The sequence below is a fragment of the Hemitrygon akajei genome, chromosome 11 (genome assembly GCF_048418815.1).
Source record: "Hemitrygon akajei chromosome 11, sHemAka1.3, whole genome shotgun sequence".
In the NCBI taxonomy this organism is placed as follows: Eukaryota; Metazoa; Chordata; class Chondrichthyes; order Myliobatiformes; family Dasyatidae; genus Hemitrygon; species Hemitrygon akajei.
Window position 1 is genome coordinate 2658634 of NC_133134.1, and position 27984 is coordinate 2686617.

Consider the following 27984-nt stretch of genomic DNA (forward strand, 5'->3'; position numbering starts at 1 on the left):
CGAGGTTGAGAGGGATCACACTGGCCGACCGAGGTGGAGAGGGATCACACTGACTGACTGACCGAGGTGGAGAGGGATCACACTGACTGACTGACCGAGGTGGAGAGGGATCACACTGACCGACCGAGGTGGAGAGGAATCACACTGACCGAGGTGGAGAGGGATCACACTGACCGACCGAGGTGGAGAGGGATCACACTGACCGACCGAGGTGGAGAGGGATCTCACTGACCGACCGAGGTGGAGAGGGATCACACTGACCGACAGAGGTGGAGAGGGATCACACTGGCCGACCGAGGTTGAGAGGGATCACACTGGCCGACCGAGGTGGAGAGGGATCACACTGACTGACCGACCGAGGTGGAGAGGGATCACACTGACCGACCGAGGTGGAGAGGAATCACACTGACCGAGGTGGAGAGGGATCACACTGACCGACCGAGGTGGAGAGGGATCACACTGACCGACCGAGGTGGAGAGGGATCTCACTGACCGACCGAGGTGGAGAGGGATCACACTGACCGAGGTGGAGAGGGATCACACTGACCGACCAATGTGGAGAGGGATCACACTGACCGAGGTGGAAAGGGATCACACTGACCGACCGAGGTGGAGAGGGATCACACTGACCGAGGTGGAGAGGGATCACACTGACTGACCGAGGTGGAGAGGGATCACACTGACCGAGGTGGAGAGGGATCACACTGACCGACCGATGTGGAGAGGGATCACACTGACCGACCGAGGTGGAGAGGGATCACACTGACCGACCGAGGTGGAGAGGGATCACACTGACCGACCGATGTGGAGAGGGATCACACTGACCGAGGTGGAGAGTGATCACACTGACCGACCGAGGTGGAGAGGGATCACACTGACCGACCGATGTGGAGAGGGATCACACTGACCGAGGTGGAGAGTGATCACACTGACCGACCGAGGTGGAGAGGGATCACACTGACCGATGTGGAGAGGGATCACACTGACCGACCGAGGTGGAGAGTGATCACACTGACCGACCGAGGTGGAGAGGGATCACACTGACCGACCGAGGTGGAGAGAGATCACACTGACCGATGTGGAGAGGGATCACACTGACCGATGTGGAGAGGGATCACACTGACCGATGTGGAGAGGGATCACACTGACCGAGGTGGAGAGGGATCACACTGACCGAGGTGGAGAGGGATCTCACTGACCGAGGTGGAGAGGGATCACACTGACCGAGGTGGAGAGGGATCACACTGACCGAGGTGGAGAGGGATCACACTGACCGACCGAGGTGGAGAGGGATCACACTGACCGATGTGGAGAGGGATCACACTGACCGACCGATGTGGAGAGGGATCACACTGACCGACCGAGGTGGAGAGGGATCACACTGACCGACCGAGGTGGAGGGATCACATTGACCGATGTGGAGAGGGATCACACTGACCGACCGAGGTTGAGAGGGATCACACTGACCGACCGAGGTGGAGAGGGATCACACTGACCGACCGATGTGGAGAGGGATCTCACTGACCGAGGTGGAGAGGGATCACACTGACCGAGGTGGAGAGGGATCACACTGACCGAGGTGGAGAGGGATCACACTGACCGACCGATGTGGAGAGGGATCACACTGACCGACCGAGGTGGAGAGGGATCACACTGACCGACCGAGGTGGAGAGGGATCTCACTGACCGACCGAGGTGGAGAGGGATCTCACTGACCGACCGAGGTGGAGAGGGATCACACTGACCGACCGAGGTGGAGAGGGATCACACTGACCGATGTGGAGAGGGATCTCACTGACCGAGGTGGAGAGGGATCACACTGACCGACCGAGGTGGAGAGGGATCTCACTGACCGACCGAGGTGGAGAGGGATCACACTGACCGACCGAGGTGGAGAGGGATCACACTGACCGATGTGGAGAGGGATCTCACTGACCGACCGAGGTGGAGAGGGATCACACTGACCGACCGAGGTGGAGAGGGATCACACTGACCGATGTGGAGAGGGATCACACTGACCGACCAAGGTGGAGAGGGATCACACTGACCGATCGAGGTGGAGAGGGATCACACTGACCGATCGAGGTGGAGAGGGATCACACTGACCGATCGAGGTGGAGAGGGATCACACTGACCGATGTGGAGAGGGATCTCACTGACCGAGGTGGAGAGGGATCACACTGACCGATGTGGAGAGGGATCACACTGACCGACCGAGGTGGAGAGGGATCACACTGACCGATGTGGAGAGGGATCTCACTGACCGAGGTGGAGAGGGATCACACTGACCGAGGTGGAGAGGGATCACACTGACCAACCGATGTGGAGAGGGATCACACTGACCAACCGATGTGGAGAGGGATCTCACTGACCGAGGTGGAGAGGGATCACACTGACCGATGTGGAGAGGGATCACACTGACCGAGGTGGAGATGGATCACACTGACCGACCGAGGTGGAGATGGATCACACTGACCGACCGATGTGGAGAGGGATCTCACTGACCAATGTGGAGAGGGATCTCACTGACCGAGGTGGAGAGGGATCACACTGACCGATGTGGAGAGGGATCACACTGACCGATGTGGAGAGGGATCACACTGACCGAGGTGGAGAGGGATCACACTGACCGACCGAGGTGGAGAGGGATCACACTGACCGACCGAGGTGGAGAGGGATCACACTGACCGACCGAGGTGGAGAGGGATCACACTGACCGAGGTGGAGAGGGATCACACTGACCGACCGAGGTGGAGAGGGTTCACACTGACCGACCGAGGTGGAGAGGGATCTCACTGACCGAGGTAGAGAGGGATCACACTGACCGAGGTAGAGAGAGATCACACTGACCGACCGATGTGGAGAGGGATCACACTGACCGATGTGGAGAGGGATCACACTGACTGACCGAGGTGGAGAGGGATCTCACTGACCGAGGTGGAGAGGGATCACACTGACCAACCGAGGTGGAGAGGGATCACACTGACCGAGGTGGAGAGGGATCACACTGACCGAGGTGGAGAGGGATCACACTGACCGAGGTGGAGAGGGATCACACCGACCGACCGAGGTGGAGAGGGATCACACTGACCGACCGAGGTTGAGAGGGATCACACTGACCGAGGTTGAGAGGGATCACACTGACCGACCGAGGTGGAGAGTGATCACACTGACCGACCGAGGTGGAGAGGGATCACACTGACCGACCGAGGTGGAGAGGGATCACACTGACCGACCGAGGTGGAGAGGGATCACACTGACCGATGTGGAGAGGGATCACACTGACCGACCGAGGTGGAGAGGGATCACATTGACCGATGTGGAGAGGGATCACACTGACCGATGTGGAGAGGGATCACACTGACCGATGTGGAGAGGGATCACACTGACCGACCGAGGTGGAGAGGGATCACACTGACCGATGTGGAGAGGGATTACACTGACCGACCGAGGCGGAGAGGGATCACACTGACCGATGTGGAGAGGGATCACACTGACCGACCGATGTGGAGAGGGATCACACTGACCGACCGAGGTGGAGAGGGATCACACTGACCGACCGAGGTGGAGAGGGATCACACTGACCGATGTGGAGAGGGATCACACTGACCGATGTGGAGAGGGATCACACTGACCGATGTGGAGAGGGATCACACTGATCGATGTGGAGAGGGATCACACTGACTGATGTAGAGAAGAACTGATGTAGTGAAGTTCTAGATTCATCTTGGAGTGATTTAAAACGTTTGCTGAAGAGCCTGTCCTGTGCGGTGCTGTAATCTCACTGTTCCATGTAACAGGAGACAAAGGATGAGATGCAATACAGGAAAACCTATGACAGAATTTTATGCTGTCTGTGTTGGCACAGTGAAAATGTTGGAAGCACTCTGTAGACTTGGGAGTTTATGTGAGGACATCATTTGTGCTGAATCAGAACTGATAAGGTTTTTTGACCTGATCTGAAACAGTAACAGTTTCCCTTTACATACAAAAGCTGCCCGGCCTTCTGTCCTTTTCCACCATTTCAGATTTCAACTGATCAACTTGTGCTTGGCTGATTAATCGACTTTTAGCAAACAGGGAAAGATCCTGCAAACTAAGTATACCAAGGGGTTAATTTAAGTCTTGTACATAATTATGAGAAGCCTAGCCAAAGTAAATAGCAAGGACTAATCTAGCAGAGCATTGCCAGATTAAACTGATTTGTACATTTGATGGAGGGTGAAAAGCTTTTTGTTATATTCACTGGGTGGGTCTGGAGCTTGCTTCTTCTAAGCGTGGAGGCAGAAACCCTTACATTTAAGCATTATGCAGATGACCACTTAAACAAGAATCCACTCTCAAAAACAAATCACTGGCTGACAACCAAACCTCAACTCTAAATACAGTTTCCTTGTTTGCTCTTGATTTGCTCATGTCTCAAGTCATGTATACAGTTCTGCTGCCCCATTAGAAGCAGGGTCTCAAGGCTTTGGAGAGGGTGCAGAAGATGTTTACCAGGATGCTGCCTGCATTAGAGGATATGTACTATAACCAGTGGTTGAACAAACTTCAGTTATTTTCTCTGAAGTGAAGCTGAGGGGAGATATCATAGAGGTTTACAAATTATGAGACATAGATAGAGTAGACAGGGTTGAAATGTCTATTACCAGAGGGCATGTGTTTAAGGTGAAAGGGGGTAATTTCAAAGGAGATGTGAGGGGCAAGTTTTTTTTTAAAAACACAGCGTAGTGAGTGCCTGGAATGCACTGCCTGGGGTGGTGATTGAGGCAGATGCATTAGGGACATTTGGATAGACACAAGAATGGAACGATATGGACATTGTGTAGTCAGAAGTCATTAGTTTAGTTGTCCATTTAATTAATAATTTAATAAGATTAGCACAGCATTGTAGGCCGAATGGCCAGTTTCTGTGTGCACTGTTCTATGTTCGATGGTCCCTAGCTCATTATCAGTTGTCACACCACACTCTCTCATCAAGGGAACACAACATTCCTGGCAATTACTAATCCTCATGAATTTTCAGAAGCGAGCCTCTCAACTCTTCATGGTCCTCTACGATGGCAAGATGGATTCATCACCTCACAATCTACACTTTTGTGATCTTGCACCTTGCTGTCTACCTGCACTGCACCTTCCCCATAACTTCAACACTTTGTTCTGCACTTTGTTATTGTTTCATCTTGTTCAACCTTAATGCACTTTGTAACAAGTTGATCTGTGTACAAGGCAAGTTTTTCACTCTGCCTCAGTGGCTGTTACAATCATAAACCAATTTAATTTTCAGTTACAGTCAGCATTTACCTGTTAACTTCCACAGACTCATCATTTCCCAACACAATTAACGCCTGAAGGCCAAGTCACAGGTATATTTAAAGCAGAGGTTGATTGGTTCTTGACTCGCCAGGGTGTCAAAGGTTCGGTGAGAAGACAGGAGAATGGGGTCGGGAGAGGTAATAATCAACTATGATGGACTGGTGAAGCAGTCTAAATGGGTCAGATGGCCTAATTTTGCTCTTGTGCTTTAAGGTTTTATTAGAACAGTTACCTAGTGCAATGACTTTCCTCAAATGAACGCAAGCAGGAAACTGCAAATTCCATAAAATCTCCACATCTACAACAATGGGACACGGATCAACCCGTAAACGAGGAGAAACGCCGATCAAAAGCAAGGCAGAAGCAGGCAGTTACCTATTCATTTCCAGACAGCTGATGCGAGCAGAGAGATCTTCCAGACGATTGATTTGTTTATGACACTGGGTGCAGTAAAATTCGAGCATTTCTTCCCCAATGATACTTTGCAAAGTTGAGGTGAAGTGATCACTGGAAAATCAGAGGGGTATTTGGGAGATGAGAGAAACTATCGATCACAGTGAGATACATTGCAGAAGTGACTGGGATGCAGATTTTTTACACAGCAAAGGCTTGCAGAAGAAATATACATCCGAGGTGAGCAGTCACACAAGACAAAGTTATTTACTAAACTTCTTAACCCAAAGTTTCCTGATCACTTATATACTTCCCTTTTTAGTGACAAAGAAATGAACCTACTTTTCAAGAAGTCTGTGACGGAACCATCATTCACACAGATCCCATTCTCAAACCTGACAATCAACACTCAGCCAAGAGCAAGACTCCTCATGGTCTGCTCACAAGCATTACTGGAGCAGGGATTCACACCAGTTTTTTATGCCATGGACACAATAACATTAAGTAAGGGGTCCTTGGACCCCAGGTTGGGAACCCCTGCACTAGAACCCTTTTCCCACCAATAAGCAACTGTCACCAGCAAAGACCTTACCTGGGACAAAGCAGTGCTGAGCGATTTAAGTGGCCATTGATGCTGAAGCCTCCATCCTGACACAAGCTGCTGGATGCAAAGTCATTTTCGTTGTTCTCTCCATAATCTTCAAAGTGCTCTTCAGTGCTAAGGAGAGAAATGCCGGAGCTTATCAAGAAGTTATGCTGATGGGTCCTAACAACAGGAAATACCATGAAAAAAAGAGAATAAGTAGCAAAAGAAATATTTCATAAGTTTTTTCATAAAGTAACATCACTTTCAAGGCAGTTTCCTTGTCCTCTGAGGAAATTATTGTATGATGATTATCCTTTCACTGTCACTCATGGATAGCATAACTGGAGGGTATAATTTACCTGCTGAGTGTATTAAACAGTCTGTTGATCTGCCCCAACCAGATCAGTAAGCAATGGAGAGGACAACCCATAAACATTCTTATTCTCCATAGTTGTAAACCTAGGCAACTAGGCACAAAATTCCCAGAGAAAACCTGAGATGGAAATGCAGAGCTGAGGATGCAGGTGGGCTTCTGCAAATCCCAGCAAGCCACCAATTTCGTTTGAGTGTCGCTTTTCATTGTTTCGATTGTGTCCCTTTGGATGCTGTCCAACTGTGGATCGGCTTTGCCAGGACATTACACAGTACCGTCCAGCTTTGCCAGGACTTTACACAGTACCGTCCAGCTTTGCCAGGACGTTACACAGTGTGGATCGGCTTTGCCAGGACTTTACACAGTGTGGATCGGCTTTGCCAGGACTTTACTCAGTGTGGATCGGCTTTGCCAGGACTTTACACAGTGTGGATCGGCTTTGCCAGGACTTTACACAGTGTGGATCGGCTTTGCCAGGACTTTACACAGTGTGGATCGGCTTTGCCAGGACTTTACACAGTGTGGATCGGCTTTGCCAGGACTTTACACGGTGCGGTCCGGCTTTGCCAGGACTTTACACGGTGCGGTCCGGCTTTGCCAGGACTTTACACGGTGCGGTCCGGCTTTGCCAGGACTTTACACGGTGCGGTCCGGCTTTGCCAGGACTTTACACGGTGCGGTTCGGCTTTGCCAGGACTTTACACGGTGCGGTTCGGCTTTGCCAGGACTATTTGGGTTCAGGGTTCCAAAGAAACAACAAGAGAGACTGCATTTGACGAGAAGACAGCCTTTGACTAAGATGAAACAATGGTTCCATAAGGTTGTCACAGCCAGGGGAGGGGAGTTGGCAGGTAGTGGCAATAAGCTCCCACTGCCTATTAAATACTCCCAATGGCGTACAGTCCAATTAGCTTCTGACAACCAAGCCTAGCACTCGGCCTTCAAGTGTGGCTTAGCTACTAAACCCAGTGGAATCGTTTCTACTGACAGGAGAAAGGGCAAAGGCAGGCTACTGGCACCTTCTTGCCAGTCACTTAGGCAGATGGGTCTGGTCAGCTATGGCTGGCAGCTCATCTATAGAGCCATAGAACACTACAGTACAGTACAGGCCCTTCAGCCCTCCATGTTGTGCCGACCCACATAATCCTTAAAAAAAGTACTAAACCCACACTACCCCATAACCCTCCATTTTTCTTTCATCCATGTACCTGTCCAAGAGGTTCTTAAATACATCTAATGTTTTAGCCTCCACCACCATCGCTGGCAAGTCATTCCAGGCACTCACAACCCTCTTTGTAAAAAAACTTACCCCTGATATCTCCCCTAAATTTCCCTCCCTTAATTTTGTACATATGCCCTCTGGTGTTTGCTATTGGTGCCCTGGGAAACAGGTACTGACTATCCACCCTATCTATGCCTCTCATAATCTTGTAGACCTCTATCAAATCCACTCTCATTCTTCTAAGCTCCAAAGAGAAAAGTCCCAGCTCTGCTAACCTTGCTTCATGTGACTTGTTCTCCAAACCAGGCAACATCCTGGTAAATCTCCTCTGCATCCTCTCCATAGCTTCCACATCCTTCCTATAATGAGGAAAATTCTGATTTCAAGCCTCTGCTGTGTGCAGCCATATCCAATCATTGGAAAGGCTTTGGGAGTAAACCCCGAGAAAAATTCTGGAGCTGGAGTCCCTAAGGCAGTCCTACACTGAGTTCAATGCTGACTGGCAACTCCCGTGACGAGTCAAACCGTTTTAGTCTTTACTTTTCCTCTGGATTCATCAGCTGTGAGGAGAGGGGAGCCTGCTGCATGGGGAACAGCTTGCTCTGTATCGTACTACCCTGGTTTGCCTATGACAGCTGGGATGTAAAAATCCATGGTTGACTCCAACCACCAAAGGGCCTCACGATAAACTAAGTCACGTCAAACTTGAGGATAAGCTCAGCACAAAGCAGAGGAGAAAGGTTCTGGAAGCCAAACATCTGCCCGGGATGTTGCTGTAGCTGTGGACACACAAAATTCTGCAGATGCTCGAAATCTTGAGCAACACACACAAAATGCTGGAGCAAGTCAGGGAGTATCTATGCAAGGGAAAGAACAGTTAATGCCTCACCCCGAAATGTTGACTGTTCATTCCTCTCCATAGATGTTGCCTGACTTGCTGAGTTTCCCCAAAATTTTGTGCGTGTAGCTCCATGGAATAGTGTGCTTAGCCAGTCTACGATCTCTGGCCTCCCCCATAAAGTCAGGAACAGAGATGATCAGCGATATTTTAAAATCTGTTCAAAGTTTTTAGACAATAAAAGAGCTTATTTACATAGAACATAAGAGATAGGAGCAGGAGTAGGCCAATCGGCCCCTCAAGCCTGCTCCGCCATTCAACAAGATCATGGCTGATCCAATCTTAACTCTAGTTTTCACCGAATCCCACAAGGCAACAGTGCCAACCAACGGGGCACCATGCCGCCCATTTTATTTTATTATTCATCCCGCCCAAACCCATGTGATCACCCGGGGGGAAAAAACCGAGTTGCCAATTGAGGAGAAAAAATCTGGAAAATTCCTCTCCGACCCATCCAGGCTATCGAAAACTGGTCCAGGAGATCACATGGCTGATCTAAACCTAGCCTCATGTCCACTTACCTGCTCGCTCACCGTATCCCCTAATGCCATTTTTATCCAGGAAAATGTCTATCTCCGTTTTGAATTTATTGAGTGTAGTAGCTTCCACAGCTCTCTGGGGCAGTAAATTCCACAGCCCCACTACCCTCTGAGTGAAGAAATTTCTCCGCATCTCAGTCCTGGAACGGCATCCCCTTATTTTAAGATTATGCCCCCTAGTCCTAGTTTCACCCATCATTGGGAACATTCTCCCCGCATCCACCCGATCAAGCCCCTTCACAATCTTATATGTTTCAATAAGATCGCCTCTCATTCTTCGGAACTCCAATGAGTAGAGTCCCAATCTACTCAACCTCTCATCATACATCAACCCACCCATCCCCGGAATTAACCTAGTGAACCTTCTCTGCACTGCCTCGAGAGCCAGTATGTCCTTTTTTAAATATGGACACCAGAACTGCACGCAGTACTCCAGGTGTGGTCTCACCAATACCCGGTACAACTGCAGTAAGACCTCCCTGTTCTTATACTCCATCCCCCAGCAATAAAGGCCAGCATTCCATTGGCCTTCTTGACCACCTGCTGCACTTGCATACTAACTTTTTGTGTTTCCTGCACCGGGACCCCCAGATCCCTTTGCACAGAAGCACTTTCCAGTTTCTCTCCATTTAGATAATAACTTGCTCTATTATTTTTCCTGCCAAAGTGCAAGACCTCACACTTGTCAGTATTATATTTCATCTGCCAAATGTCTGCCCAATCACTCAGCCTATTTATGTTCCCCTGCAGGGTTTCAATGTCCTCCGCACTCATTACATTCTCTCCCATGGTCAGCAGATGTCCTAGAGAACAGTCAGGCATGAGCTGTCCAGTGACAATCTCAATCACCTAGCCCTGACATTTAGCCCCATAGCACTGGCCACAACTGACCACAAGTGTATGGGACATTGGGAAAAAAAGTTGAATTTCCCCATGGGGATGAATAAAGTATCTATCTATCTATCAAACTAAACTGCACTAGGCATGTAACACTGGGGCTACAAGTGGGTGCATTTCCCACAACTCTTCAAAGCCTTTCCACATCCCACAAGGGAAAAATCTGGAATGTGATGGAATATGCAGGTATTTTAATGTAATAGAAACAGTGGTAGGGTGGCTAAATCATTGAACTGAAACAACAGAGTAAAAAACAAGTTCAAATCTTAGATTCATCGGCTGCTTTAAATATAGTTAATGTACAAGTAATGTGTCCAAGACCAGTACATCCCTCCCATCATAAAGATTCAGGATTGTTTAATGTCATTTCCTGTATGCAAGTATAAAGGAGAGCAAAATAATTGTTACTCTGGATCCAAAGCAGCACAAAAAAGAACAATAATAAAAAAACACGCTAAATATAAATACATAAGATAGCTTCTACTGTATACATTGATTGTATGTCCATAAGGTAACGCTAGGCACAGGAGTGTCTCTATTTAAGATATCTCTTTTTTTCCTTTTCGAGGTTCTTTTGAAGACCCTGACCTGGAATTACTATCTGACTTTAGTTCTTCGCAGGAATGGGACCCGCTCAACGGGGCCTCACGATCGGCCACTTTTTCATATCCCAAGGATGCGCCCAAGAAGATGCCAGATTTTCTTGGCTCTGGAGACAGGATGATTCTAGGCCGGTGCTCCTGACTGAGGTGTCGCGGGGGAACATGGAACTTCAGGAGCAGCAGGTTAGCTGCCATGGGCTGTGTGTCCAGAGACCTGAGCCTTTCTGGGGCCGACTCTCTGTGCGCAGAGCTCGGAAAAAGCGACACAACAGAGTTCTAACATCATAAATCAGCGAGTTGTTTATGTCATGTCTCCCCTCTTGCTGTGAAACAAGGACACCTCTTTTTCCCTTATTAGGGAGAGAGAGCCTGTGGTATGTCGAATTACTGGGTGAACAAGTAGTCTTTGGGGTACTGCAAGTCTGTGTCTTTATTGATGCTTGCTGCACACTTGAGTGCTCGGTAGAGGGCACTGATGCTTTTTTGTTGGTTGGGGGGGGCGTGGTTACCTTGCTGCTGCTTGTGAATGGGGGGGGAGCTGGCGATGGGGGGGGCTTTGGGGTGCTAACATTTAACCGTCGTTCATTCTTTGGGGTACTCCTCTGTTTTTGTGGATGTTTGCGAAGAAAAAGAATTTCAGGATGTATATCGTATACAATTTTCTGACATTAAATGCACCTATTGAAACCTATTGAAGATGACTAACAGGAAATGATAAAGTAGTGGCAGTTGGGAGTGAGGAGGTGTCGGTTAGAAGGGAAAGTAACTGTCTTTGAGTCTGGTGGTCCTGGCAAGGATGCTACAAAGCCTTCTCCAAGATTGGAGTGGGACAAACCATTCATGAGGAAGTGGAAGGGTCTCAACGGTAATTTACTTGATGTGGCCTATGTGCAATGTGGTCGACTGTTAAAATGGGAAATTGCTGGATTCCATTAAGCAGCAATAGGGCATTTACAAACATTTAAAAAAATTAGACACAGTCAACATGGATTTTTATGAAAATAAAATTGACTCAAGCTGCTTGCAAAGTGTCACCCTCCAATTGTGTTCTTTCTTGTAAACATTGTGTATGGCTGGTTGTCTGTCTGTCCTGTGCAGGAGAGTTTTTAAAGCGGAAAAGCCGTTGCACTGGGGAAGGTCAACTCTCCTGACCTTGGCAGTCGAAGTCCAGTGGTATGAGTAGTCATCACAACTTGGTTGCAGTGGGTGACCATGACTTTGAAAGTCTGTGTATAATATACGTTTAATTTATGTTTTTCTTGAGAATGCTGTTTATATAATGCTATATGCCTGTGAGGCTGCTGCAAGTAAGTTTTTCACGCTTATGTAAATAAACTCAACTTCGACAATTATGTATGATAAATCTGGTTTTAAGGTTGCAACTAGAAGTGAACTATTTGGGTTTTCAAAAGGCCTTTAAAAATGTGCAATACTCAATAATGGGACAGTGGTGTGGACTGGTTTACAAACAGAAAACAGAATCTGAATAAACCTATCATTTGTGGGTTAGTAGGGTGTGACTAGTAGGACGCTGCAGTGATCTGTGCAGGGATCCTACCCACTCTGGAAGAGCGACTCAGGTACAACATATCCAAAGGTTTTGGATGGTGCTTCAGGGAGGCTGAAGAGGGAAAGGGGGAAGAGGAAATGGCAAGAGAAAGTACAAGCATAGCATAATTGAAATACAACGTGGAAAATGGTAAGATTACCCACTTGGCAAGGGAATAAAAGGCCATAGTTATTTCATTATTTTAAAAAGTCTTGTACTTCAGAAAGACATAGAAGTTCTTATAGGCAGCTCACAAGTAATTAGAGCAAGCGATTCAGAAGGCAAATGAATTAAGTTGGTTGTTAATGCAAGAGGATTTGAGCAAAGAATAGAGGCATCTTGTTTGAATTATATACAATCCTGTCAAACCCACAGTTGGAATATTGGGGAGCAGCCAGGATTTCCCACCCAAAGAAGGATAACACTTGAAACAGAGTGTGCAGTGAAGGTTCACCAGATGGATTACTGGCGTGACAGGTTTGGCTTACAGCAAGGGATTAACCAGACTGGTCTACATTCTCTTGAATTTAGAAAAATGAAAAATATGCAGTTTTTTTAGCAGCTTGACAGGTAACAGTGGAGTCACAGAATCATACAGCACAGAAACAGGTCATTTGGCCCAACTAGTCCATGCCAACCAACATGTACCTGCCCAAGTGTATCTTAAATGTTACTAATGTACGTGCCTCAATCACTTCCTCTAGTAACTCATTCTGAAGACTGACCACCCTCTAGGTGGAAAAGGTTGTGCCTCAGGCTCCTATTAAATCACTGCCCTCTTATCTTAATCTATACTCTCTCATCCTTGATTCCCCTATCCTGGGAAAATGTTAGTGTGCATTCACCCTATCTATGTCCCTCATTATTTCATAGACCTTTACGAGATTAATACACCTCTATGATATGATATTTCTGCTAAATGGTGTCCAGAGCCATGATTCAGTCTTACCACAGTGGCATTGTAGCATAGAGGCCAGCATAATGCTTTACAATGCTAGCAATCAAGATTCAATTTCCACTACTGTCTAAAAGGAATTTGTACATTCTTATCATGACCATGTGAGTTTCCTCCAGGTGCTCTGGTTTTCTCCCACATTCCAAAGACATGGGTTGGGGGCTAGTGAGCTGCAAGCATGCTATGCTGATGCCAGAAGCACTGTGACACTTGCAGGCTGCCCCCAGTAAATCCTCAGACTGACACAAACAATGCATTTCACTGTACATTTCAACGTATGTGTGACAAATAATCCATCCACAGCTCTGGCTCCAAGATGTGGTTAGGTGAGCAGGATCTACTCGCTGCACATGGCCAGCAGAGATAGTGGATATGTCTGTAACTACCCGCATTATACAGAAACATTTCCCAGACCTAAGCCGCCCCTCCCCCACCAAGCCCCGGCCATGAACTCTTTAGACTCAAACTCTTTAGTCTCTAACCTTATTTAAATACTAACTACAGCAGGGTGTTTACTTCACTCCAAGCATTATTTACTATAAAACAAATCCTTGCACTTAAGGCCACGTCAGTGGTATATTGTACGTGGAATTTGAATTGCCCACACATTCTCCTGCAAATGGCTGTGGAGGCCAAGTCATTGAGTATATTTAAAGCAGAGGTTGATAGGTTGCTGATTAGTAAGGGCATCAAAGGTTAAGTGGAGAAGGCAGGAGAACGGAGCTGAGAAGTATAATAAATCAGGCATGATGGAACGGTGGTGCAGACTCAATGGGACAAATAACCCATTCTGCTCCTATGTCTTACGATACATTATGGTCTTAAACTAATGAACTCCAGAAGTAATATAAATGGTTAATACCCATCTGACATTCAGCAGCTCCCTTGAGACATCTCACCGTTTGAATCCCGATGTCATGTCCGGACTCAGCGCAGCTACGCTGCATTGACCTTTTGAAATGTCTCCTGCCATTTCATGCCAAGTCTACAATGCAGCCTTCCCTCGCTCTACTCCAATTCCTCGCTCACTGAATTCTCACGCTCTACGGCAAGGTACTCTGTAGTGTAGCTCTGGTGTACACACCTGGTACTGGGAAACCACCTGGTCTATACCTGCTGACTCGGGAAAACCAGTTGTCCCTTTGCAGCTGCTTGTTTATGTTTGACCAGGGGTTTACTTCTGTCAGATTCATTTCCTGAGCTACTGGTTAGACAAGTTTCAATTGAAAGAAGCTGGCAAGTTATAGCCTGCGTTTTGTACAATGTGTTTGGTGATTTTGCACTTAATAAATCCTGTGACAAAGGGGAAGTACACGAGAAGCTGTAGTTGACAATTATCAGCTTGTTTCTCACTTGAGATTTTTACTCCATAATAAACAGGGGCATTGCAACCAATTATCTATAGCACACTGATCTTATCCTGGAAAGATCATACCATTTTTCCACTTTTGAGGGCTCTACAACTCACACTCTTGATGTTTATTGCTTATTTATTTATTATTACTTTTCTTTTTTTGTATTTGCACACTCTGTTGTATTTTGCAGATTGTTTGTTTGACTCTGTGTGCAGTTCTTCATTGAGTCTGTGTTTTTTTCTATTTACTGAGAATGCCCACAAGAAAATGAATCTCAGCATTGTACATTTATTTATTCAGGCCCTTCCAGCAACCCCACAACCCCATTCAACCTGAACTAGAAGATGAATCTCAAGGCCGTACGTAAAGTACATGTATGTACTTTGATAACAATGTACTTAGAAATTTTCGGAAGAGATGTGGCAGGGCATTACCGTGTTCTTCACTGTGGCCAAGAAGAAGAGGCTTATGCCAGCAATCTACCGATCTTGACCCTGTTGCACAGCATTACTACTCAATAACCAAGGTCAACGGCGAGTGCCTGTTAACTGTGGATCATTTTTCTCTTTGGGAAAGTTGGGTAGAAACGCACTCACTTCACTCCAGTGTGGTGCATCATGGCTGCAGTGTGAGCCTTTTGCAAAATAGGACAATGGAAATGCCACTATTTGCAGGTTCCCGAACCAGTCACATACCTTCCTGCCTTACTACTACTCCTTCTTTAAAAATTAGCTTTGTCACATGTACATTGGAACCGACAGTGAAATGCATGATTTGTATTCAGTCAAATTAGCCAGGATTATGCTGGGCAGCCCACAAGTGTCACAATTCCAGTGCTACCATAGCATACCCACAATAAACATATACCTTTGGAATGTAGGAGGAAACCAGAGCACCTGGAGGAAACCCACTATTGCATATTTAATATATCAGTAGCATTTGAGTAATGTTGTAAATGTATTGTCGGCTTAAGCATTCTTTGTTGCTTAAATAATTCATTATGGTTATATTACGAAGTACATGAATGGCATACGCACGCACCTCACTTAAGTAAAAATGAATGTACACAGGTTGTTTTTCCCCAGCCCCCCTAATTTTCCTTTCAATTAGCTTTTATTACAAAACACCCACACAGACATGGAAAGAATGTACAAATTCCTTACAGACAGCAGCAGAAATGAGCCCTGATCTTACAGCTAGTGCAGTAAAGCCATGTGCTAACTACCACACAGCTCCATCATCCACTCCATCACAGCCAGCACACCCAGGAAAGAGAAAGAGTTCAAGAGTTTTTTCAAAGGCTTCCAGAAAAACGCTGTTTCAATAACTGACAGGAACTCCAGGTCTATGAGTGCTCAAAATTGAATCACAGTAAACTGGAAGGCATCAATACATCAGCTCCTGCCCCAATGCTGTTTAAATCTTCTTGACTGCCAGCTGAACAGGAGATTGGCAAATTAAAATAAATATAGAGGAATCGTCGGCAATCATGCCCACTGCTGACTTGCAATGGAAGAAAGATTTATGAAAGAGCTGATAGCTGGTCCTGGAACACTCTTGAACAATGGCGTACAGCTGGGATCATTCATAACCAACTATAATCATTGCCCTTTATGAGAATATGACCAAACAATGAAGTATTTAATTCTTGAGACATCTGAATTTTTCCTTTAGTAAACACAAAGTGCACTGCAGATGCTGTGGTCAAATCAAGACGTACAAAAAAGCTGGGTGAACTCAGCAGGTCTGGCAGCATCCGTTGAAAGAAGTAGTCAACGTTTCGGGTTGAAACCCTTCGTCAGGACTAAAGAAGGAGGGGCAGGGGCCCTATAAAGAAGGTGGGGAGAGGGTGGAAAACCAATCAGAGGAAAGATCAAGGGGTGGGGGAGGGGAAGGCAGGAGAGTTGAAGAAGGAATCTAAGGGGAAAGCACTATGGGTAGTAGAAGAAGGCAGAGTCATGAGAGGTGATAGGCAGCTAGAAGAGGAGACAGAGTAGAGGTGGGATGGGGAAGGGAATTACCGGAAGTTGGAGAATTCGATGTTCATACCAAGGGGCTGGAGACTACCCGGACGGTATATGAGATGTTGTTCCTCCAACCGAAGTTTGGCCTCATCATGGCAGTAGTGGAAGCCATGTACGGACATATCCGAATGGGAATGAGAGGGAGAGTTGAAGTGAGTGGCAACCAGGAGATCCTGTCTGTTGTGGCGGACGGAGCGTAGGTGCTCGACGAAACCCGACGCAGATTGGGGGATCACTTCGTCAAGCTGCCTATCACCTCTCATGACTCTGCCTTCTTCTACTACCCATAGTGCTTTCCCCTTAGATTCCTTCTTCAACTCTCCTGCCCATCCCCTCCCTGCTTCCCCTCCCCCACCCCTTGATCTTTCCTCTGATTGGTTTTCCACCCTCTCCCCACCTTTTTTTATAGGGCCCCTGCCCCCTCCTTCTTTAGTCCTGACGAAGGGTTTCGACCTGAAACGTTGACTGCTTCTTTCAATGGATGCTGCCCAACCTGCTGAGTTCATCCAGCTTGTTTGTATGTCTTGAATTTTCCCTTTGTCCTTTGATGTCACAGCCATTGACTTGTCTTGCCTCTGGAGCCCTCTTTGATCCATGTTTGGATCAAGGCTATAATGGAGGTCTGGATTGACGTGGTTTCTACATTTTGCTCAGCATTCAGCTTAAGTTTTCAAACTACTTTCTGTTTTAAATCCATGAACAGCTGACTCATTTAAACTCCAAGGAACACTGTGGTAACTGTTTGCATTTGACAAGAGTTCCACTCAATAAAGCAATCTCTGGCATGTCTGGCTTCCTTGACTGCAACTGTACAAACATTTCTCTCTAGCTTGGACCAACAGATGGGAGTCCCTTCCTCACTCAGCCAGTCACAGCACAGCATATCACACTACACCACAGTGTTTATTTATCAATTCCACTTAAACCAAAGGTTTTGAAAAGATACTATTTATAGTTTTTCAATTACCCTCACATTTAAAGAGCCCCTCTTAAATGGCTGTGGAGGTGAAGTCATTTAAAGCAGAAGTTAATATGCTCTTTCTTCGTAAGGGTGTCAAAGATTACAGGGAGAAGGCAGGAGAATGGATTGAGAGGGATGGTAAATTGGCCATGGTGGAGTGCCTGAGCAAACACAATAGCCTAACTCTGCTCCTGTATCTTATGGGACATGAAGATGCAGTTGTATAACTCATTGGTCAGGCCTCAATTGGAGTTTTGTGTACAGTTTTGGTCACCCTGTTATCAGTGTTTTACTTCCATTGACATGTAGTGGATAATATATTGACTGGTTGCATCAGAGCGTGGTATGGAAACAACAATGCCCTTGAATGGGACATCCTACCAAAAATTAGTGGATACAGCCCAGTCTATCACAGGTAAAGCCCTGTCCAGCATTGAACACATATGCACGATGCTGCAGTATCCATCTTCAAGGACCCCTATCACCCAGGCCATGCTCTCTTTTCGCTGCATAAGGAAAAAGGTACAGGACCATCAGGACTCACACCACCAGATTCAGGAACAGTTACTACCTCTTAATCATCAGATTCTTGAACAAAAGGGGATAATTACACGCAACTTCACTTGACCCATCATTGAAATATTCCCATAACCTATGGATTCAATTTCAAGGACTCTTCATCTCATAAGTTGATATTAGTGCTTATTTATTTATTACATCTTTCTTCTTGTAATGGCAAATGTTTGTTGTCTTTTGCACACTGGTTGAACGCCCAAGTTGGTGTGGTCTTTCATTGATTCTATTATGGATATTATTGAGTTAGCCTGCAAGAAAATGAATCTCAGGGTTGTGTATGGTGACATATATTTACTTTAATAATAAAGCTACTTTGAACATTGAAAGATGTAGTTAGACTGGAAAGAATGCAGAGAAGATTTACAAGGCTGTTGCCAGGACTTGAGGGCCAGAGTTAGGGGGAGAGGTTGGCCAGGCTGGGTCCTTATTCCTTGGAATGTAGGAGAATAATCGGTAAACTTACAGACATTTTAAAATTACGAGAGACAGGAACAAGGACTTTTCCCATAGGGTCTAAATATTTTTCTAAAAGCCTGCAATGAATGTCGGCCCTCAGAAAACAACCGTCAAATTCCTGGTGTCTACATCTAATTTGAAACACTTCTGGTTCCTGAGGGAAATGACTGAAAATGGTGAAAAAGGCAGACAGGGTGGTGAAGTCAGTGTACAGTGTACTGAGCATTAAGTGTTAGAGTGGGATGTTATATTGTAGTTGTACAAAACATTGGTGAGGCTAGACCTGGAGTACTGTGTACAGTTTTGGTCATTCTGTTATAGGAAAGCTGTCATTAAGTTGGAAAGATTGCAAAGAAAATTAAGGAGAATGCTGCCAGGACCTGAGGGCCTCAGTTACAAGCAATATTTGGGCAGACAATGAGTTTATGCATTGGAAACAAGAGACTGATAAGTGACCCTACAGAGGTGTATAAAATCACAAGAGGTATAGGGAACCAAAGACTAGAATGTATAGGTTCAGGTAAAGGGGGAGCCATTTAAAAGAGACCCAAGAGTCAACTTTGTCACCCAGAAGTTGGGCAGTAAATGTAATAAACTGCCCAGAAGGTTGGGGGGGGGGGGGGTATATCTAATAAACTGCCATAGAAAGCAATTGGTAAGGAACAATAACAACATTCAGCCAAGAGTATGGATAGGAAAGGTTTGGATGGATATGGGCTGAATGCATCTTGTTGCACCTTGGGCCAGCATGAACAAGTTGGGCCAAACAGCCTTTTTATGTGTTGAATGATGACTTGACATGCATTATATTGAGACGAGTGGCTGGAGGGGCAAGGACATTCCATAAGTGCAGAATCAGGCCATTCACCCAACAAGTCTTTTCCACCATTCCATCATGGCTGATTTATTATCCTTCAATGCACTTCACCCTGTAACCTTTGACACTCTTACTAATCAAGAACCTATCAATCTCTGCTTTAAATATTCCCAACTACTTGGCCTCCACAGCCATTGGTGGCAATGAATTCCACAGATTCACCACAGTTTAGCTAAATAAATTCCTCCTCATCTCTACAGATGCTGCCTGGCCTGCTGCGTCCCACCAGCATTTTGTGTGTGTTCCTCCTCATCTCTGTTCTGAAGGGATGTCCTTCCATACTATGGGTGTACCTGCTGGTCCTAGACTTCACCACTATATCGACTACTGCCTGAGAAGTGCCTTTGATCCACTGCAATTTGCCTACCAGAGCAACAGGTCATAAGACATAGCAGCAGAAATAGGCCATTTGGCCCATCGAATCTGCGCCATTCAATAATAGCTGATCCTTTTTCCCACAATTACAGATTGGTCGGTATGATGTGGGCATCACTGAGTCGTGACTGAAAGAAGGTGAGAGTTGGGAGTTTAACATCAAAGGATATACTTTGTATCAGAAGGACAGCCAGGGAGGCTTAGGCAGTGGTGTGGCTCTGTTGGTATAAGACGGAATTACATCTTTAGAAAGAGGTGACATAGGGTCAGAGAATGTTGAATCTTTGTGGGTGGAGTTAAGAAACTGCCAGGGTGAAAAACCATTATGGGAATCATATATAGGCCTCCAAGGTTGAGATTGCAAAGGGAGCTGGCAAAGACATGTAATAAGGGTTATGTCGCAATTGTAATGGGGGACTTCAGTATGCAAAGGGATTTGGGAAAATCAGGCTGCAAGAATGGGAATTTGTTGAATGCCTACGAGATGGCTTTTCAAAGCAGCTTGTGCTTGAGCCTACTCACAGAAAGGCCATCTTAGACTGGGTGTTGTGTAATTACCCAGATCTTATGAGGAACCTTTAGGAGACAGTTTTCGTAATATGATTGAATTCATACTGTAATTTGAGAGGGAGAAGCATAACTCAATTGTATCAGTATCGCAATGGAATAAAGGGAATCACAGAGGCATGAGAGGAATTTCCTTAGGTATACTGGCAGAGATGACAGCACAGCAGAGGCACCTGAAGTTTCTGGGAATAGCTCACAAGGTGCAGGATAGACGTGTCCCACAGAAGAAGTGTATTCAAATGGCAGGGGTGGGCAACAGTGGCTGACAAAGGAAGTTAAGGATTGTGTAAAAGCCAAGGAAAGGGTATTCAAGGTAGCAAAAGTGTGTGGGAAGCTTTTAAATTCCAATAGAACATGGAACATAGAATAGTACAGCACATTACAGGCCCTTTGGCCCACAATGTTGTGCCGACCCTCAAACCCTGCCTCCCATATAACTCTCCACCTTAAATTCCTCCATATACCTGTCTAGTAGTCTCTTAAACTTCACTAGTGTATCTGCCTCCACCACTGACCCAGGCAGTGCATTCCACACACCAACCACTTTCTGAGTGAAAAACCTTCCTCTAATATCCCCCTTCAACTTCCCTCCCCTTACCTTAAAGCCATGTTCTCTTGTACTGAGCAGTGGTACCCTGGGGAAGAGGCACTGGCTATCCACAAATATTCTTGCAGGTAGGTTTGGTAGAGAGACTCCAGTGGGTTTAAACTAGATATGAGGGGGGAGGGGAACCAGAGTGTAGGAACAGGTGTATGGGAGAAGGAAGAAAAAGACAGTAAAGTTCTTTGTACTGTTAGAGATAAACAGAGAGGAAGAGCTGGAGAATTCCTTAAATGCATTTATTTTAATGCTAGGAGCATTGTAAGAAAGGTGGATGAGCTTAGAGCATGGATTGATACCTGGAAATATGATGTTGTAGCTATTAGTGAAACATGGTTGCAGGAGGGGTGTAATTGGCAACTAACTATTCCTGGATTTCATTGCTTCAGGTGTGATAGAATCAGAGGGACAAGAGGGGGAGGTGTTGCGTTGCTTGTCAGAGAAAATATTACAGCAGTGCTCTGACAGGATAGATTAGAGGGCTCGTCTAGGGAGACTATTTGGGTGGAATTAAGGAATGGGAAAGGTGTAGTAACACTTATAGGGGTGTATTATAGACCACCTAATGGGGAGCGAGAATTAGAGGAGCAAATTTGCAAGGAGATAGCAGATATTTGTAGTAAGCACAGGGTTGTGATTGTGGGAGATTTTAATTTTCCACACATAGACTGGGAAGCCCATACTGTAAAAAGGATGGATGGTTTGGAGTTTGTAAAATGTGTGCAGGATAGTTTTTTGCAGCAATACATAGAGGTACCAACTAGAGAAGGGGCAGTATTGGATCTTCTGATAGGGAATGAAATAGGTCAGGTGACGGAGGTATGTGTTGGGGAGCACTTTGGGTCCAGTGATCACAATGCAATTAGTTTCAATACAATTATGGAGAAGGATAGGACTGGACCCAGGGTTGAGATTTTTGATTGGAGAAAGACTAACTTTGAGGCGATGTGAAAGGACTTAGAAGGAGTGGATTGGGACAATTTGTTTTATTGGAAGGATGTAATAGAGAAATGGCGGTCATTTAAAGGTGAAATTTTGAGGGTACAGAATCTTTATGTTCCTGTTAGGTTGAAAGGAAAGGTTAAAAGTTTGAGAGACCCATGATTTTCAAGGGATATTGCAAACTTGGTTAGGAAAAAGAGAGATATCTACAATAAATATAGGCAGCATGGAGTAAATGAGGTGCTCGAGGAATATAAAGAATGTAAGAAGAATCTTAAGAAAGAAATTAGAAAGGCTAAAAGAAGATACGAGGTTGCTTTGGCAAGTAAGGTGAAAATAAATCCAAAGGGTTTCTACAGTTATATTAATAGCAAAAGGATAGTGAGGGATAAAATTGGACCCTTAGAGAATCAGAGTGGACAGCTACTTGTGGAGCTGAAAGAGATGGGGAGATTTTGAACAATTTCTTTTCTTCAGTATTCACTAAGGAGAAGGATATTGAATTGTGTAAGGTAAGGAAAACAAGTAGGGAAGTTATGGAAACTATGACGATTAAAGAGGAGGAAGTACTGGTGCTTTTAAAGAATATAGAAGCGGATAAGTCTCTGGATCCTGACAGGATATTCCCTAGGATCTTGAGGGAGGTTAGTGTAGAAATAGCAGGGGCTCTGACAGAAATATTTCAAATGTCATTAGAAACGGGGATGGTGCCAGAGGATTGGCGTATTGCTCATGTGGTTCCATTGTTTAAAAAGAGTTCTAAGAGTAAACCTAGCAATTATAGGTCTGTCAGTTTGACGTCAGTGGAAGGTAAATTAATAGAAAGTATTCTTAGAGATGGTATATATAATTATCTGGATAGACAGGGTCTGATTAGGAACAGTCAACATGGATTTGTGTGTGGAAGGTCATGTTTGACAAATCTTATTGAATTTTTTGAAGAGGTTACGAGGAAAGTTGACGAGGGTAAAGCAGTGGAGGTTGTCTATATGGACTTCAGTAAGGCCTTTACCAAGGTTCCACACGGAAGGTTAGTGAGGAAGGTTCAATCATTAGGTATTAATATTGAAGTAGTAAAATGGACTCAACAGTGGCTGGATGGGAGATGCCAGACAGTAGTGATGGATAACTGTTTGTCAGGTTGGAGGCCGGTGACTAGTGGTGTGCCTCAGGGATCTGTACTGGGTCCAATGTTGTTTGTCATATACATTAATGATCTGGATGATGGGGTGGTAAATTGGATTAGTAAGTATGCAGATGATACTAAGGTAGGTGGCGTTGTGGATAATGAAGTCGTTTTCAAAATTTGCAGAGAGATTTAGGCCAGTTAGAAGAGTGGGCTGAGCGATGGCAGATGGAGTTTAATGCTGATAAGTATGAGGTGCTACATTTTAGTAGGAATAATCCAAATAGGACATACATGGTAAATGGTAGGGCATTGAAGAATGCAGTAGAACAGAGTGATCAAGGAATAACGGTGCATAGTTCCCTGAAGGTGGAGTCTCAGGTGGATAGGGTGGTGAAGAAAGCTTTTGGTATGTTGGCCTTTATAAATCAGAGCATTAAGTATAGGAGTCGGGATGTAATGTTAAAATTGTACAAGGCATTGCTAAGGCCGAATTTGGAGTATTGTGTACAGTTCTGGTCACCGAATTATAGGAAAGATGTCAACAAAATAGAGAGGGTACAGAGGAGATTTACTAGAATGTTACCTGGGTTTCAGCACCTAAGTTACAGGGAAACATTGAACAAGTTAGGTCTTTATTCTTTGGAGCATAGAAGATTGAGGGGAGACTTGATAGAGGTATTTAAAATTATGAGGGGGATAGATAGAGTTGATGTGGATAGGCTTTTTCCATTGAGAGTAGGGGAAATTCAAACAAGAGGACATGAGTTGAGAGTTAGGGGGCAAAAATTTAGGGGTAACTCGAGGGGGAATTTCTTTACTCAGAGAGTGGTAGCTGTGGTGGAACGAGCTTCCAGTAGAAGTGGTAGAGGCAGGTTTGGTATTGTCATTTAAAGTAAAATTAGATAGGTATATGGACAGGAAAGGAATGGAGGGTTATGGGCTGAGTGCGGGTCAGTGGGATTAGGTGAGAGTAAGCATTCGGCACGGACTAGAAGGGCGGAGATGGCTTGTTTCCATGCTGTAATTGTTAAATGGTTATATTGATGCAGTTATAAAGAAGGCTAGACAGTGACGGTATTTCATTAGGAGTTTGAAGAGATTTGGCATGTCAACAAATACACTCAAAAACTTCCGACAGATGTACCGTGGAAAGCATTCTGATAGGCTGCATCACTGTCTGGTATGGGGGGGGGGGGGAGGCTACTACACAGGACTGAAAGAAGCTGCAGAGGGTTGTAAATTTAGTTGGCTCCATCTTGGGTGCTATTGGAGAATAAAGTTGCATCGTTTGCTGTGTGGCCAGAACTATGTGGCCAGCCTTGTGTTTGCTATTTGTTATGTATCCAACTTATTAGCCAGAATGTAATCTCTGTATTGTGTCTGTACTATTGAACACAACAGTGCCTTAAGAATGTAGCTAACAGTGAAAGTAAGCATGTAGAGATAACGGTGGTAGACGGGATCGTGGAGTGGTGTGATGGTATGGGGACCAGTCAAGGCCGGGAAGGGGGACACGTGTTCCAGGGAGTAGACTAGAGCAAGTATGGGCTATGGAGTGGTGTGATGGTATGGGGACCAGTCAAGGCCGGGAAGGAGGACATGTGTTCCAAGGAGTAGACTAGAGCAAGTATGGGCTACTGAGCAGAAATACTGGTGGCGAATCAAGAAGCTAACGTGCTGGTGATAAGCGTTGCAAGCACATAGAGTATGCTGATGTAACTGAGATAGGAGATGAGGGTATGCTAATGAAACTAAGATAAGAAAATACTATAAAGAAAAGTATTGGGCTCGGCGGGCAATTAGTGATACGCTCAGTAATTGTCTCAGCTTTTGTTTGCAAATAAAGGCTTAAATTTCTCGAAGAATCTTCTGCGTCTCCTGGTTATTTCAAGAAACCACGACAGTGCTAGCCTACAAAGTACCCAGGACATCGTCAAGGAGAGTTGTCTCAGAAAGGCAGTGTCCATTATTAAGGACCTCCAGCACCCAGGGCATGCCCTTTTCTCACTGTTACCATCAGGTAGGAGGTACAGAAGTCCAAAGGCACACACTCAGCAATTCAGGAACAGCTTCTTCCCCTCTGCCATCTGATTCCTAAATGAATATTGAAGCTTTGGACACTACCTCACTTTTTTTTAACATATGTCATTTCTGATTTTTTTGCACAATTTTTATGTATTCAATATACATATACTGTAATTGATTAACTTTATTTTTTAATTTGGAGCAAGAAGACTGCAAGTGAACTGCTGATTTTTCGGAGTGAAGGGAGTTTTTTTTACTGCTTGGGTTAAAGAGAGGCGAGACTGCCCAGGCGCATGACGTCAGCCAGTAGAGCATGAAAGGTTTACAACAAAGACAGCCATATCCAGCGGGCAGCGTCGGAGCAGGCAGTAGAGTGGCAGGGCTTTGGCTCAACGAGCTTAGGTGGTAACAGGACAAGGCGAGGTAGGAAGTATGTGTGTGAGGTCAGTTTTCTGTGCTCAGTGTCAGATGTGGGAGGTCCTGGAGTCTCCCAGCCTCCCGGACGGCCGTATCTGCACCAGGTGTGTCGAGCTGCAACTCCTGAGGGACCGAGTTAGGGAACTGGAGATGCAGCTCGACGACCTTCGCCTGATCAGGGAGAGCGAGGACGTGATAGAGAGGAGTTATATTCAGGTGGTCACACCAGGGCCACGGGAGACAGACAAGTGCGTCACAGTCAGGAGGGGGAAGGAGAAGAGTCAGGTACTAGAGAGTACCCCTGTGGCTGTACCCCTTGACAATAAGTACTCCTGTTCGAGTACTGTTTGGGGGGGGGGGGGGTGAGAACAGCCTACCTGGGGGAAGTGGCAGTGGCTGTGCTTCTGGCACCGAGTCTGGCCCCGTGGCTCAGAAGGGTAGGGAAAGGAAGAAAAAGGAAGTAGCGATAGGGGACTCTATAGTTAGGGAGGCAGACAGGCAATTCTGTGGACGCAGGAAAGAAACTCGAATGGTAGTTTGCCTCCCAGGAGGTGCCAGGGTCCGGGATGTTTCGGATCGCATTCAAGACATCCTGTGGTGGGAGGGAGAACAGCCAGAAGTCGTGGTACATATTGGTACCAATGACATAGGTAGGAAAAGGGAAGAGGTCCTGAAAAAGGACTACAGGCAGTTAGGAAGGAAGTTGAGAAGCAGGACCACAAAGGTAGTAATCTCGGGATTAATGCATGTGCCACGCGACAGTGCGAATAGGAACAGGATGAGGTGGAGGATAAATACGTGGCTGAGGGATTGGAGCAGGGGATGAGGATTCAGATTTCTGGATCACTGGGACTTCTTTTGGAGCAGGTGTGACCTGTACAAAAAGGAGGGGTTGCACTTGAATCCCAGGGGGACCAATATCCTGGCGGGGAGGTTTGCTAAGGCGACTGGGGAGAGTTTAAACTAGAATTGTTGGGAGGTGAGAACCGAACTGAAGAGACTGGGGAAGAGGAGGTTAGCTCACAAATAGAGAAAGCTTGTAGGCAGTGTGAGAAGAAGGATAGGCAGGTGATAGAGAAGGGATGCGCTCTGACCGAAGGTTTGAGATGTGTCTATTTTAATGCAAGGAGTGTTGTGAACAAAGTGGATGAGCTTAGAGAGTGGATCAGTACTTGGAGATATGATGTGGTGGCCATTACAGAGACTTGGATGGCTCAGGGACAGGATTGGTTACTTCAAGTGCTGGGTTTTAGATGTTTCAGAAGGGACAGGGAGGGAGGCAAAAGAGGTGGGGGTGTGGCACTGTTGATCAGAGATAGTGTCACAGCTGCAGAAAAGGTAGACGTCATGGAGGGATTGTCTACAGAGTCTCTGTGGGTGGAGGTTAGAAACAGGAAGGGGTCAATAACTTCACCGGGTGGTTTTTATAGGCCGCCTGATAGTAACAGGGATATCGAGGAGCAGATAGGGAAACAGATCCTGGAAAGGTGTAATAATAACAGAGTTGTCATGATGAGAGATTTTAATTTCCCAAATATCTATTGGCAACTCCCTAGAGCGAGGGGTTTAGATGAGGTGGAGTTTGTTAGGTGTGTTCAAGAAGGTTTCTTGACACAGTATGTAGATAAGCCTACAAGAAGAGAGGGTCTACTTGATTTGGTATTGGGAAATGAACCTGGTCAGGTGTCAGATCTCTCAGTGGGAGAGCATTTTGGAGATAGTGATCATAATTCTATCTCTTTTACAACAGCATTGGAGAGAGATAGGAACAGACCAGTTAGAAAAGGTTTTAATCGGAGTAAGGGGAATTATGAGGCTATTAGGCAGGAAATTGGAGGCTTAAATTGGAAATGGATGTTCTCAGGGAAAAGTACAGAAGAAATGTGGTAAATATTCAGGGGATATTTGTGTAGAGCTCTGAATAGGTCCGTTCCAATGAGACAGGGAAGTTTTGGTAGGGTACAGGAACCGTGCTGTACAAAGGCTGTAATAAATCTAGTCAAGAAGAAAAGAAAAACTTACAAAAGGTTCAGAGAGCTGCGTAATTTTAAGAGATCTAGAAGATTATACGGCTAACATGAAGGAGCTTAAGAAGGAAATTAGGAGAGCTAGAAGGGGCCATGAGGCTTTGGCGGGCAGAATTAAGGAAAACCGCAAAGCATTCTACAAGAATGTGAAGAGCAAGAGGATAAGATGTGAAAGAATGGGACCTATCAAATGTGACAATGGGAAAGTGTGTATGGAACTGGAGGAAACAGCAGAAGTACTTAATGAATACTTTACTTCAGTATTCACTACGGAAAAGGATCTCAGTGATTGTAGTGATGACTTGAAGCAGACTGAAAAGCT

General features: G+C 45.7%; 1 protein-coding gene across 1 annotated transcript in view; it reads right to left on the reverse strand.

Moving 5' to 3' along the window:
• Positions 1–27984, reverse strand: part of rab11fip3 (RAB11 family interacting protein 3 (class II)) — a 193720-nt gene that overhangs the window by 22903 nt on the left and 142833 nt on the right. The window contains exons 5-6 of the mRNA XM_073060029.1: positions 6302–6427; positions 5692–5823 (exon numbers count right to left, since the gene is read on the reverse strand). Coding sequence (XP_072916130.1) covers positions 5692–5823; positions 6302–6427 — 258 coding nt within the window. The remainder of the gene's footprint in view (positions 1–5691; positions 5824–6301; positions 6428–27984) is intronic.